This window comes from Temnothorax longispinosus, unplaced genomic scaffold, assembly GCF_030848805.1.
Source record: "Temnothorax longispinosus isolate EJ_2023e unplaced genomic scaffold, Tlon_JGU_v1 HiC_scaffold_53, whole genome shotgun sequence".
Taxonomy (NCBI): Eukaryota; Metazoa; Arthropoda; class Insecta; order Hymenoptera; family Formicidae; genus Temnothorax; species Temnothorax longispinosus.
The window spans coordinates 1-14,957 of NW_027270374.1; the positions used below are offsets into that span (position 1 = coordinate 1).

General features: G+C 39.3%; 1 protein-coding gene and 1 long non-coding RNA gene across 3 annotated transcripts; one reads left to right on the forward strand and one right to left on the reverse strand.

Moving 5' to 3' along the window:
- Nucleotides 1–581: 581 nt before the first annotated feature.
- Nucleotides 582–1,635, reverse strand: LOC139824724 (uncharacterized). Its single transcript, XR_011735258.1, has 3 exons — nucleotides 1,498–1,635; nucleotides 1,214–1,421; nucleotides 582–1,124 (listed from the first exon to the last, which is right to left on the reverse strand). It is a non-coding gene; the product is annotated as an uncharacterized lncRNA (long non-coding RNA).
- Nucleotides 1,636–5,590: 3,955 nt separating this feature from the next.
- On the forward strand, nucleotides 5,591–12,559 carry LOC139824719 (uncharacterized). 2 transcript variants are annotated; one of them, XM_071797264.1, is made up of 2 exons: nucleotides 5,591–6,275; nucleotides 10,863–12,559. In XM_071797264.1, the coding sequence occupies exon 2, from the start codon at nucleotides 10,888–10,890 to the stop codon at nucleotides 11,596–11,598; it is 711 nt and encodes a 236-aa protein (XP_071653365.1). In that variant the 5' UTR covers nucleotides 5,591–6,275; nucleotides 10,863–10,887; the 3' UTR covers nucleotides 11,599–12,559. The 2 variants fall into 2 exon arrangements, with proteins under 2 accessions (XP_071653365.1, XP_071653364.1); XM_071797263.1 differs by lacking the exon at nucleotides 5,591–6,275 and adding an exon at nucleotides 6,286–6,497 and having other exon boundaries at nucleotides 10,863–12,558.
- The last annotated feature ends 2,398 nt before the right edge of the window (nucleotides 12,560–14,957 follow it).

The window sequence follows — 14,957 nt, forward strand, 5'->3', positions numbered from 1 at the left end:
ACGCTGGTAGTGACCAGAACTCTTTAGGAAATTGTTAAATACATTTAGAATTGCGCGAAAAATATTTTACGATCAGTAGAACTCTCGAATATCGTCCAGCATCTCACCTTTATCTGTATTAAAATGCGTTTTCCGGGCAGTATTAATTTTTTTAAAAACACAACGTTGATAGTGTCTAGAACTCTTTAAAAAATGCATAAATGTATTCATAATTATACAGAACTATGTTGGAAAAGCCAGAACTCTGAAAAATCGTTCAGCTTGATATATTTGTTACACTATATTCGTTAGTTTTTCACGTTATTTTAATCGATGTTTTTGGTTTTAAACTGCAGAACTCTTTATAGAACTCGTTTTTAATTGCAAATCAAAATCTGATGAGATATAGTAAGGGAACTGCTGTAAGACAAATTAAGACGCAACGTGAAATTGTCGTCTTAGTCATCTTTGAATCAATTCTTTTGCTTTAATGGTCGGAATTATTTGTTTAACTCATAGAGAAACTCTAGAACTGTAAACAATTAGTGAGTTTCCACGGCAGCTTCATAGACATGGGATCAGATGGGTTTTGTAATTATAAATTATTTTCTACGGAGTTTAATCGTCAGAACTATTGACAGAATGTGTCTAGACTGGAGAACTCTATGGAATCTTACTCCTCCGTGATCATGTATTCGAAATACGATGAGATGCTGTCAGGTGTTTTTGGAAGTTAGCATCTCATTTCTTAAAAATGCGATTTTAATAGTAAATTCATCAGAACTATTGTTAAAAATTATCAGGAACTGTAGAACTATGCTGGATGCAAGTGAATTTGCAGTTTATTTGTGAGATGCTAACACTTGAGATGCTAGCTTCACACACGTCATAACAGTCTGTGAATTACTTTGTGTGTTTACCATTGTATCATCACTTGCACTGCTGAAAGTAAAAAATATTTAAGAAATAAAAATATAAAACAACATGCAATAATTTCTTGTACAGCAATGAAGTCGTTAATACGCATGAAATCAATAAAATTATACCTAGCATTTTCTTTTGAAGATTGCATAAAACATGTTTCTGCTTTATTTTCCATTGAAGTGTCGATCAAATTGGTCTCGGACTCACTAAAACTGTTTTTGCTGTTAAAAAAAGATATTGTAAATAGAATTTATTGCAATCTTCACATATTATAATAAGAAAATATTTTATATAATACAATAATACACACCTGCTGTTTTCACTAACATTTATTATGTTGTGTTGATTTTGCACTTCCTTTAGCACTTCTCCTTCCTTCAATAATGGCAAATTTTCTGTTGGAATTGCATGATCATGAAGTCTTCGTAATTTCTTAGGCGAGTAATTTTCGCAGTTTGCTAAATACGCTGGCTTTGGTTTGTAACAGCTTGGTGTAAAGTGGACAGAGCATATGCGAGCTACAAAAATTAATTTCAATAAAGTATTAAAAATATATGCCTCAATTATAATTTATATAGATTCAAAATAGCGTACCGTTTTTTATGTTAACTTTATTTTTGTTGGCAGCTTGCATCCATTTTAACGCAGTTTCTTCATCCTTTGGATAAGAAAAAAATTGAATATTTTTCTCTTTTGCATTTTCGCTTCTATTTTTGCATCCACTTACACTACATATAGGCATTTTAAAAAAGACAAATTAAGCCGAACACGTTCACTTCTGACGTATGTATATACTGTCACGACTTTTTGCACTCCCGGACCGCTCCGGGACGTGTGCCGGATCAAAAGGACTTAGGAGAGCGGGATGGTTGGCCTCTCCAGTGATTTCCTCGCACCTCCGGTACTCCACGAAAGGTTCCGAATGTTGGGCGCCAGACGCGTACATTCGCGTCCACGAAATCGCGAAAACCTAAACGAGACGCCAAACGAAGTGTGGAGGTGCGTGGAATCGGCTAGCTTGACCTAATCACGGGCGGGGTTAATGAAGGGCAGCGCGATATTCGGCGGGGTGACACGTTAATTTCATACTCAGTCAGATAACAAAGAAAATAACATTTATTGAGTACTGGTTGTCGAGAAAATAACAACGTTTATCCATCCGGCTTCGATCAAACACAAGATAAATTCAATAAATAAATCAAGAATAGCCGGTGGCGGGGTGTCTGGATTCATCTAACAGAAATATATTAATGCGGACGCGAGACACCCACGGAGTATTAATTGAGTCTCTAATAAACACGCTGAAGGCGCTAGTCTCAAACAATTAATCATTCGAGTCGAAAGTTATAATACGCAAGAATACTACACTTAATATCACTAATGAGAGTGAGGTTCAACGCAAAATGTCGCGAAATAATATCTTAACCTAACGCGAGTGATTCTGCTCGGGCGCAACGGGGAGGCGCCGAGTCATTTAACCAAGCAAGTCGCGATATCGCTAATAACCACGGAACGCCATGAAGAACTACGCAAGTAACATCTAAACGCACGAAACGTGTGAACGCCGGTAATTTCTTAACGCGAATACAAGTCTAACATGATTAATCAATCGGCGGGAACGACATTCGACCGCGATTAACAATGCCATCGACATTCCAACGCACAATTCGAGATTATTGCGAGCAGGGACGCCATAGGACGTAACGCAAATAATACCGGACGCAAGTTTCTCAACGCGAGAGCACAATTATCAACCCGTAATAACGAGATCCGAACACAAATCGATACGCTAACATCGACGCTCGAACACAAGAATTTCCCGACGCGAAGAAACGGTAACACAATTTACGAAGTACCGGCCCGTATGCTGCCGTACATCAAGGTCGCGAGGACGACGCAATATACTCGCGATATCGAACTCATGAACGCGCTTATCACGATCTCCAGGGATTCGCCATAACGCTTGTACCACGGTTCCGCGGCCACGACACCATTCCGAGGCCCTTCGCTCTCGTTATCGATCGCGAAATTACACTCAATCTTGCCATGCGTTATCTCGAGCGAGAGCGTGCACCGGAAGGCGGTGTCGTGGCTTTACATAACGCGATTTACGGGCAACCTCACCGGTGATACATCTCCTCCTGGGCTCCTCGCCGTCACCGTCCACCAACGATCCTCGATCCGCCAGATATAATTCGGAATACCCGACTCGGGGTGGCTATCGCGTATCTCAGCAAAACTTAGTATCTCGCCGATGGACGACCAGAGTGTGAAAACGCTAGACCCGCTCGATTGCGGAATCGATACGGTACCCCTTCCTGAGGGGCGCGCGGGCCAATCGGGCGCGAACTTGCAAGCCCGCGGTGTCCCGGCGCAGGGCTGTCGATACGAGATCCTTCGGGGGCGTGCAACGGTCCCTCGGCGGCGTACGACTCCTCAATTCGGTCCTTAGCAGCGGACGGAACTCGGTTCGCGCCGGTGTGCCTCCGGTTTGACCCTGGGGTGGTGATCAGTCACCCCGTAGGTCGATGTTTTGTGGAGATCATTTGCTGAAGCCGGGTGTTTACCCAAGCGCTTGGGGCCCCGCTATCGGCGGCCTCGTCCGTCGCTGCCGCACGTGCCGCCCGCCTGCCGCGTTGCTCTCGCCAGCCCGCGATCTCTGCTGCGTCCGTGTTTGCCACCCCTCCTTGGTTATCGATCGTCCTTGATTTCCTTCGCCCAATACTCCCTCGAAGGTTTGCCGTGGTGTGGGTGAGGTGCCGCGCGTATTACATTGCATAAAAGAAACAAAAGAAAGTAATCAGAATGCGGAAACGCGATTAAATACGACCCCTGGAGATCTCGTCGTTGCCTCCCTGGTCCGTCCCGAAATTCCGAAATTCCGCGCCTTGTGACGGCGGCGGGGCGCCGCGACGGTGCGGCGAGCCGCAACGTCACAATACATAAAGTATATCTATATATATTCAATATGGCGCTCGCTTGGCCGTCGCCATGTCTGCGCAGAACATGCTCAATTTCGACCCCTCTAACAAGCATACCTTGTTTTCTTTCTACCATGACTACAGTGATTAGCCAGCGGCGTTGCCAAGTCTTCCCAACCTCACCTCGACCAAAAAATGTCTGCTCGATTACCGCATTTTCACTAAAATAAACTAAAAAATTAGCAGCGAAATCTCCGGTAACCTATATATTTTATGGTTGCATCGGATTCTTCGAAATCTAATGTACAAAAAGCAATGTTTTTTTCTCACTTCATCTAATCGAAAAATACGAAAATATTTTATTGAAACCGTGATAGAGCCTTCTTTTCTGTATGAAGTAATGCAAAATTTGTGATTTTTGAGATCGATTTTCTAGGGTAAATAGTCGGTAAGGAGCCACAGAAAAAATCGACTGCAAAACTGATCATATAATTTGATATAAAAACCGAAATCGATAACTTTATCTAATACATGCCCTGACGAGACAGCTACCTTAAACGTGGGAGAAACTTTGCACTTGCAAAAGTCAAACACCGTTGAACCTAATTTTCGTGTCTTTCAGATCCTCAGACACTTCCTAGACACGATGACACTTGAACGGTTGGATGTGAGAATAGAGAATACTATATATATGCATGAGAAACGCTCAAACACGCTTCCTGTATTCTTCTAAATATTATTTGATGCAATTAACAGAAATTTTAGGTTATGGGCTCGAGGTACCGGTTACCCTTTCTACCTTCAGTTCCCCACTCACCGATCTGCCCATCAGTTACCGAGCATGCGCATAAGTGGCAAGGCAACTGTGGATAGAGACAGACAGTGATTGTCGGCACCGTAGTGTTTTGACCCGCACCGCTTATGAGGCTACAATGGATGCTGGCAATATAGTAGTATTACATATATACTAGCACCGTCCCTGGTGTCGAAAAAGTGAAAAGGACGCGACTCCAGCCAATGAAATGATGGCATGGCATGAGAGACGGTCGACGTAGAAGTATCTTAAAAATAAATTTTCACATTTGGACTTTGCGTCGCAATATCTCCGCTCGTAGAGCACGTAGCGGAAGATTATGAGAGAAACCCTCCCCCCCCCCCCTAATTGGACCCCAAGCTATCGATCAAGCCTACTTAGAACTTGATCCATTCACTCGTTATCGAGATCTCAACATCTCGAGTACTCGCAACTCGTCGCGTAAAAGAGTCACGGTCGGTCTCGCTCCGCGTGTACCTACTTGGCGCGAGACACTGCCGTGTCTCTTGATTCCTATTCAAGGGTCTTCCTATTCTAACCCAAGTGGTAATAGCTTCTTAATTCTCTTTAACAAATTTTTAATATTACAAAGAATCATTTTAATTACAAAGAATTAAAGAAGTAACAGTACAAAATAAAAATATTTAATTAAAACAAAATAAATAAATTTTTCTTGTAAAAAAACTTGGCGCTGCTAGACTTTGAAATTTAAACATTAAAATTTAAACATTAGTACTAAGATTTTTGATTGAATAAAAAAACAATAAACATAATTTAGGGAAAAATGCGACAGGAGTAAAAAAACAGCGCCAAGTTTTTTTACAAAAAAAATTTATTTATTTTGTTTTAATTAAATATTTTTATTTTGTACTGTTACTTCTTTAATTCTTTGTAATTAAAATGATTCTTTGTAATATTAAAAAGTTGTTAAAGAGAATTAAGAAGCTATTACCACTTGGGTTAGAATAAGAAGACCCTTGAATAGGAATACGAAGATACCACTTGGGTTTTATTTCTTTAAAGTAGTAGCATAACAATTATCTTTCAAAGCAATATACATATTCTCTATTAAATTGGCGCAATTTAATTTAAAGATTTCACATATTTTTTGATATACATGTCACGTGAGTTAAGTTAGGTAATATAATTTTGTGAAAAAGAAAATAAGGATTTTACATCTTTTTTTTTAAATACATGTTATTTGATTTAAGTTAGGTAATATAATTTTGTGAAAAAGATATAAAGCTACTACTTATAGATTAGATACATGTCACTTGAGTTAAGTTAGGTGATATAATTTTGTGAAGAAGAAATTAAAGATTTTACATCTTTTTTTTGAAATACATGTCACTTGAGTTAAGTTAGATAATATAATTTTGTGAAAAAGATATAAAGCTATCACTTAGGTTAGATTTTTGAATTTACAAAATACATTGCGTGTACTTGGCACCTTTTTTGAAAAAGGTAATTTTATACTGATATCACCTATTTTGTAGTGTTAAGCAAGGGGGGATCTGCAAAACATTTTTATTTTTTATTTTTTAATTAATCACAAAATTAGCAATAACAACAAATACATAAAAATTGAGTTGTAGGAAATAGGAAAGAGCGGAAGCAGGGCAATAAGCAGAGATACGGTGAGTCAAAGTAAGAATCGGGAAGGTAATAATTAATAGAACGTAAAAAGTCAACAGGTGAGAAGGTTAGGGCGGCAGGAGAAGGTACGTAAACGGAGGAGGCGGACAGGGCGCCACCTGTGGGGGAAGGAAGGAGGTAAATTACCAACAGGGAAGGAGCGGATAGAAATAAGTGAAAAGGGCGGAAAGAGTAAACGTAGAGGGAGCAACGGCGAGTATACGGTAAGTAAAGGTGGCGAATGGAGGCAGAAAAGGAAGGAATAGTAGAAAGTAGACAAAGAGGTGACAGGGAAAAGAAAGGAGAAGAGGAAGGAAAGAAAGCGAAGGGAAGACCAACAAAAGCGGAAGGACTGGCCAAACTGAGAGGAAGAGCAGACAGTTTAGGAACAGGATCAATCAAAGATTACATACAAAAGAGGAAAAGAGAAGGAGTAGAAGAGGAAATAGCCAAAGCAGAGAAAGAAATATTGGAGAAATTTAACGAAGCAAGGAAGGTTGACAGATCACCACCAAATAAAATAAAGAAAGGAGAGGAAGAGGAAGAAAGCATGGCAGCAGAGGGGATTAAAGAAATTCTAAGGAAACTAGAGGAACAGGAAGTAGAAAGAAGAAAAGATAAAGAAGAAATAAAAAAAGAAATAAGAGAGCTGAAAGAAGAATTTAAAAGGAGAGAGGAAATATGGGAACAGCAAAAAAAGTCGCTGGAGGAAAGAATAAAAAAGGTAGAGGAGAAAATAGAAAAAACAGAATTGAACGTAGAAGACAAGAGCGAAGGAAGATACCTGATGGAAAAAATGAAAGAGATGGAAAGAAATATGGAAATGGCGGAGAGAAGAAGGAGGAGAAATAACATAGTTGTGAAAGGAGCAGAGACAGGAAACGAGGCAGGAAAGAAAGAGAAAGTAGAGAAGATGATAAGCGAAATAAAAGAAATGAAGATAACCATCGAACAAGTACATAAAATAGGAAAAGGAAGAAATAAAATGACAGTGATGAAATGTAAGAGCTGGGAGGACAAAAGAGAAATAATGACAAAAAGAAAGGAACTGGGTAAAAAATATGAATGCTATCTGGACGACGATCTAACTAGATCGGAAGGGCAGATACAAAAAGAGATAAGAAGAGTAGCAAAAGAAGAAAGAGAAGCAGGAAAGAAAACCTCGATCGGATACCAGAAGATGTGGGTAGATAATAAAGAGATGAAATGGAACGAAAGTAAGGGGAAATTGGAGGAAGAGAGTGGGTTTCGAAAGTAGTAAAAGAAAGAAAAGAGAAAACGAGGGAAGAGACACAAGAAGCAGAGGGAGAGAAGAGGAAATATGGAGAGGGAACAAGGAAAAGAGCAAGAAATATGGAGAAAAAGAGAGTACAATAAGCATAGGCTTTTGGAACATAGCTGGACTAAAGAGAAAAAGCGAAGAGTTCTGGAAAGAGATGGAAAGCTGGGATATAATAGCGATGCTAGAAACGTGGGTAGAACAAAAAGATTGGCGCAAAATCAAAGGAATGTTATCAGATAAATACGTATGGAAATGCCAACCTGCGACAAAAGAAAAAAAGAAAGGAAGAGCGAGAGGAGGAATAATAACTGGTGTTAGGAAAGAAATAGTGGCAGGTGGAGCAGAAGAGAGAGAAGAGGAAGGAATTGTAGAAAGAATAGCAAAGACGAAGGAGGGAACGTGGAAGATTATAGCGGTATATGTGAACAACGATATTGAGAAGAAAATAAGGCATATAAAGGAATTCACAAACGAAGGAGGATTAGGGGAGCAAATAATAATAGGAGGTGACTTTAACGCAAGAACTGGGGAAGAAGGTGGACTAACAGAGATAATGGGGGAAAAGAGAAAATCGAAAGACAAAGAAATTAACACAGAAGGAAGGAAACTGTTGGGGTTTATTGAGGAAGGAGGATTAGGAATATTGAACGGAACAAAAGGAGACAACGATGGAGAGTTCACATTTACAGGAGGAAGGGGAGAGTCGGTAATCGACTATATAATAGGAAACCAGGAGGTATGGGAAAAAACAGTGGAAGTGAAGATTGGAGAGACGGTAGACTCGGATCATCAACCCGTAACAATAAAGATAAAAGGAAAAAGTGAAAGAGGAGAGGAGAAGAGAAGAGTAAGAAAAGTAATGAATTGGTCGAGGGAAGGAAAAGAAAGGTACAAAGAGAGAATGAAAGAAGAGAAGATTGAAGGTACGAGCATAGAGGAAAAACTGGAGGAAATAAAGAAAGCGACAAAGCGAGCCGCAGAGTGGAAAGAAATAAGAGAGGACGGGAAAGCAAAGAGAAAAAATGGATGGTGGGATAAAGAATGTGCAAAACTAAGGGAGGAAGCACGTGAGAGCCTAGCGAGGTGGAGAAGAGGAGAGACAGACAAAAAGAAGTACATAACAAAGAAAAAGGAATATAAGAAAAAAGTAAAAGAAAAAAAGGAATCAGAAAAGGAGAGAGTAATGAAGGAAGCGAGAGAAGCAAATAATGAAACGGAAGTATGGAAATTTATAAACAGACAAAGGAAAAGCAGGAAAGAGGTATGCGAAGAGATAACGGAGGAGCAGTGGAATAAACACTTCATCGAACTACTGGATGGAGTTATGACGAAGCCGTACGAAAAGGATAGGAGGAAAGAGGAAAGAATAGAGAATAAAGAAGAGCAGGAAGGAATAAGAAGAGAAGAAGTGGAAGAAGTAATTAAAGAAATAAAAGAAAAGAAAGCTGCAGGCACGGATGGACTAGCAAACGAGGTTTGGATCTATGGAGGCGAGAGACTGAGAGAAAAAATATGGGAGGTATATGACAAAGCATGGAGAACGGGGGAGATAGCAGAAGACTGGAAAGAAGGAATAATAGTGCCAATAGTAAAAAAGGGAGAAGGAAAGGAAGCACAGGACTACAGAGGGGTGACGCTAATGAATACAAGTTACAAAATATATGCAGCAATTTTGGCGAAGAGGCTAGAGAGAGAGGTAGAAGAGAAGGGGATACTACCAGAAACGCAGACAGGATTCAGAAAAAAGAAAGGAACAATGGAGAATATATACGCGCTGAACTATGTGATTGGGAAAGCTATAAGCAAGAGGAAAGGGAAACTGGTAGCAGCATTTATAGACCTGAAAGCCGCATTCGATTCAGTAGACAGAGAAAAAATATGGGAAGTCATGAAGAAAGAAGGAATCAGTGAGAAATTGAGAACGAGGATAGAAGAACTATATGAGGAGACAAGATGTGTGGTAAGGGTAAAAGGGGAAAAAGGAAAATGCTTCTGGACGGTCAAAGGAGTTAGGCAAGGATGCCCGCTGAGCGCTCTTCATACTTCTGATGGCAGACATGGAAGAGACAATGAGGAAAGGACAAGATGGAGGAGTAGTTGTAGGAAAAATAAAATTCTGGACGTTAGCGTACGCGGATGACATAGTTGCAGTAGCAGAGGATGAAGAGGAAATGAAGAGAATGCTGAAAAGGCTAGAAAGATACTTTGACAGAAAGAAGCTGAGAGTTAATGTAGGGAAAACAAAAGTATTGAGATTTAGGAAGGGAGGAGGTAAAATGAAGAAAATAAAGTGGAGTTGGAAGGAAGAAGAAATAGAAGAGGTGAAGGAATTCTGCTATCTAGGCTACACATTCCAAAAGAACGGAGAACAAGATGCACATATAAATGAGAGAGTAAGAAAAGCGACCATAGCAATGAGACAGGTATGGGGAATAGGAAAAAGGTTATTTGGAGGAGACTGGATAAGAAGGATCAAGTTATATGATGCGCTGGTTGCAAGCATAGCCTTATATGGAGCAGAAGTATGGGGATGGAAAGAAAGAGAGAAAATAGAAAGAATGCACGAAAGGTATATAAGGTGGACGTTAGGCCTGGACTGGAGCACGCCCGGATATATGATAAGAGAGGAAACTAAAAGAGACAAAGAAAGAATAAGCGCTGGTAGAAGGGCGATGAAGTATGAAGAAAAATTGGAGAGAGGAGAAGGAAACGAGATTGCAAGAGAATGCTGGAGGGAAATAAGAGAAAAGGATAGGAAAGAAAAGTAAAAATGGGAAGAAGAAAGAAAGAGCTTTTACGAGCGAAGAGGTTACGCAGTCAAGGAAATTGAGAGAAAAAGAGGGGAGGGGTGGAGTAGCATTGAGGAATTAACAGAAAGAGACAGGGACATTCAGATTCAAGAGAAGGACGAAAGGATAAGAGAATCAAGATACAACAAATGGTACAAGGAGGTAGTAGAAAGCAGGAGGCCTGAATACCTGGAGAGAAAAGGAAAAGAGCAATCTATGATTAGGATAGCGAGGTTCAGATTAGGTAACGAGATGAGAAGCGGAAGATACTGGGATACAATAGAAAAAACAAGCTGCAGGATATGTGGCGCGGAGGCAGAATCATGGGAGCATGTGTTAGAATGGTGCGCAAGTGACGAAGAAGGAGAAGAAAAAGAAGGAATTAGCGAAAGAATCAAAAGAATACTAGACAGCAAGGGTGAAGGAGAGAAGTGGATGGCGGAATTAGAAAGGAAAAGAAGGCAAGCGAGTCAATGACAGCTAAGCAGAGAGAATAACTAAGTGTCTTTTGATTTCAGATAAGCAGGAGGTGAAGGAGCAAAGATGGAGAGAAAACTAATCTGCAAAGGAACAATGGCAATCGACAAAGAGGCGATAGAGAAGGTTGCAGAAGAGCGAATGGTGAAGGTGATGAAGGAGTACAAGGAAGAGATAAGGGAAATGAAAGAGGAAATAGAGAAGCTAAAAAGGAAAGTATACAGACTAGAACAATGTTCAGGTAAAAGGAAGAGAAGCGAAAGTGAGGAGGAAAATGGTAGGGTATGTAAAGCAAAATGGTGGTACGAGGAAGAAGAAGAGAGAGACGATGAAAAAAGAAAGAAGAATGTAATAATTAGGGTCGAGAAGAAGAGATGGGGAGGAGGTAGCTCGAATACGAATAAGATGAAGCAATTTTTTACAGATGGGCTTAAGGTGAGGGTAGAGGTAAAGGAGGTGAACCAGATAGGACATAGAGGGGATTGGATAACATTCCTCGTAAAGATGGGAAGCGAAAGAGATAGCAGGAAAGTACTGGAAGCGAGAAGGAAGGAGGGAAGTAGAATGAAGGTAAAGATAGATGCAGATAAGTCGGTGGAAGATAGGATCAAAGAAGGAAAAGAGAGGGAAAAGAGAAAGGAAAGGAAAGAGGAAGAAAATGGGGGGACCAAGAAGTCGGCGGAGGACGAGATCGTGGAGAAGATGGAGGACCACCTGCTGATGAGCACGGACGAGGACGAGGCGGAGCAAGGGAAGAAGAAGGAGGGAAGGTCCTAGAAGGGGTGGGATGGGTAACAGGATATGTAAGGTCGTAAAAAGGCCAGGTGATAAGATGGGTTAAGGGACTTATGTAAAGGGTTGGGTACGTCCCTATAAAACGCCATGTGAAAAGTGTTGTATATGTTTATATGAATAATATGTAAGGGTTTGGGAACGTTTGCCCAATAAAACGCCTTTTCAACACCGGAAGGGGAGAAAATAAAAGATTGAATTGTGAATTGAAATACATAAAAATTAATAATATTTAAGTAAAAGTAAATTATACATTTCTCACAAAAATTGAAGGAACACTAAATTTATCTTTAAAAATAGGCAAAATTCAAGCAGCTGTAACTTTGTTAAAAATGAATAAAATTTAAATTTCAAGCTTAAAACCTCTACTTTCGAAAAATTATTATTATTTTTTAGTTTCTGTAAGTTTGGTAACTTTTGCATATAAAAAAGTACGAGCTGGACAAAATAGAAAATTTTTCTCTCATTTTGTAGGCCTGTCACGTGCAAAAAAAAAATCTGCAAAAATTTTTAACTTCCTAATGTGAAAGCTTGAAGTTTTCCTTCTAAAATCTTCTTTTAAAAATGTTTCTACGTGTCTGCGTTGTTGTTCTGTACAATTGTTTTCTAGGTCAAAATAAAAAAGATAAAAATTGCTAATTTTTACATTATTTTCATCAATTTGTATCATATCTACGTTATTTAAAAAAATTTGGCAATTATACCGTTTAATAGAGCAAAGTTTTAGCTTTAAGAATCTGTTTTTTGAATTGCAATACGATGATTTCTAAGGGAGTTATGAGCAATCAAAGTCAAAAAGCTTATTTCTTGTTCAATCCGCGATAAATTTATAACAAAAAATTGTAGAAACATTTTTAAAAAAAGATTTTGCAAGGAAAACTTCAAGCTTTCACGTTAAAAAGTTGAAAATTTTTGCGGATTTTTTTTTTGAACATGACAGGCCCACAAAGTGAAAGAAAAAATTTCTATTTTTTCCAGCTCGTAGTTTTCTACATGTAAAAATTACCAAACTCACAGAAACTAAAAAATAACAGTAACTTTTTGAAAGTAGAAATTTCAAGCTTTAAAATCCTTTTTTTAAATTTAAATTTTGTTCATTTTTAACAAAGTTACAGTTGCTGGAATTTTGCCTATTTTTAAAGATAAATTTAGTATTCCTTTAATTTTGTGAGAAGTGTAGATTACTTAAAGAATTAGTAATTTGTCAGAGAAAAATATCTAGTTTGTGAAAGTTAGTATTTAGGTAAATATAAATTAATTTCTTTTGTAAACTGGTAATTAGTAGAAATAAATTCTTTATTATTAAAATAACTAATAGATAGTTTATAAAAAATAAATAACTATTTATTTGAAAATTAATAATTAGTGAAAAATAATTATTAATTTTTTCAATAATAAATAAATAGTCTCAGATAAATTACTTATTAATCATCAAATATATACAGTATATATGCGTACATCTGGATTAATTCGAAAGCTTAGTCTCCATCTCTCTTTTGAAACATAAAATAATTTTATATCACACGTGCGTGAAAAGTGGCCCATTCCACGCACGCCATCTGTGCGACAAATAGCCAACCCACGCAAGAAATTCTCCACTCGAACCCGTGCGGGAATGAGATATTCCCGCACGGCTTCGAGTGAGAAATCTCTCGCGCGTGCGGAGTCGCGGCCATCCCTTTCTACTTATATTTTTATTTCGAGAGTCTTTATATCACACTTACTAAAATAATTGTTTTTTATAAAAATTTACGTAATTTTTCGCATTATTATCGAACCATATTGCAAAGCCGTTTTCAACACATTCTTTCATTTTTACTTATTTATTAACAAATTGTTTACTTAAAAATTATTATAAACAATTAGAAAAACATGTTATATTCGTTGTACTCGTCGTCTCATTTTAACTCGAAAACTCAAAAAACAATTTTTACTTCGGTCTTTTCTACCCCTATTTCATATATAATTCTTTTAAATTCGGTTGATTAGTTTTATATGCGAGCTTATATGGCTTTAGCTTTATATGCGAGCAAAATTATGAACCTTTGATCGCGTATAAAAGTGGATCTAATCAACCAAATCTTAAAAAATTATATATGAAATAGGAGTAGGAAGAGTGAGAGAATTCTAGGCCGGGGATCTCAGGGGGGTGAGGGGCGGGGGGAAGGACTTGCGGCCGAGGGGTCTGCCGGGGGGAGGGATTCTAGTGCCGCCGTCCTCCGAGGAGGTGCGGGGGGGGGGTAGGTGGTCTGCGTTTCCACCATATGGTGGGGGGGGGGAAATGGGGTAGTGGGTGATCTGCGTTCCTAGCATAGGGTTGGAGGGGGGAGGGCTTCGAGATCGAGGAGGTTCTAGGGAAAGGGGGGAGGGGGGAATCAGGCGAGCGCGTCGGGACATGTTCGATAAACAAATGCCGCCTCGCGTCGATGTTCGGCCGATAGTATTTATAAACAGATGTCATTTCACACTCTTCAAATGCGAGCGAGCGCCTATGGCAGGCGGCTATAATTTACGACCTGCGACTAGCGTGACACCGCGGTCCTTTTCACTTTTCTTCGTAGGAAAAGCCGCTTATCGGTGTTTCGCGGCGGCATTCGGTTGTGGCGTCGCGCATTACAAAGGCGAGCGCTGATGACATGCAGCTAGATTTTATAAACACTAGATGGCATAAGCGCGGCAACGCGACTCAATTTCTATGAGTATCGACGAACGTCGATGACAGAATTTATAAACGAATATCATCTTGCACTGCGGATGGCCGAGCATCGATGGTTGCGCGACGTAGGTACTCGACCAAAAATTTTATGTGATTTAACCGTTGCGGTTTCTCCTCTTTATTTTCCTGTCTAGGAGAACTATCTAAGAAAGGGAATAGATAATTATTTAATATTTTTTTATTTTAAGAAAATTTCTAAAAAAATTCCGAGATATACGGGGTAAAAAAAGAGAAACAATAAAACGCCGTGTTGTGCCCCTTTTTTGGAAGAGGGACACCGGGGATCTTTTATTCCACGGAGGTGGCGGGAAGGATTATAACACACGACACGTTCAATAAACGATACTTTACTTAAATCCGTTTTACAGTTATTGCGTACAAGAATGCCCGTTACTGATCTGCCCCCTGACTCCGATTGCCCTCTCGTCTCCTGTTGTCGCTTCCTTTTGAATCCTCGTCCTGTCCTTCGATATCGCTGAGTTGCTCGATCGTATGTGGGCCGATCGCGCAACTCATCTCTTGCTGATTCGGCGTTGCGTAATTCTTTCGGGCTTTCGCGGTCGCGTTCCCTATTGTTCTTCGCGGTCTTTATTCTTAATACTATTTATTGTTATATTAATTGGGGCCG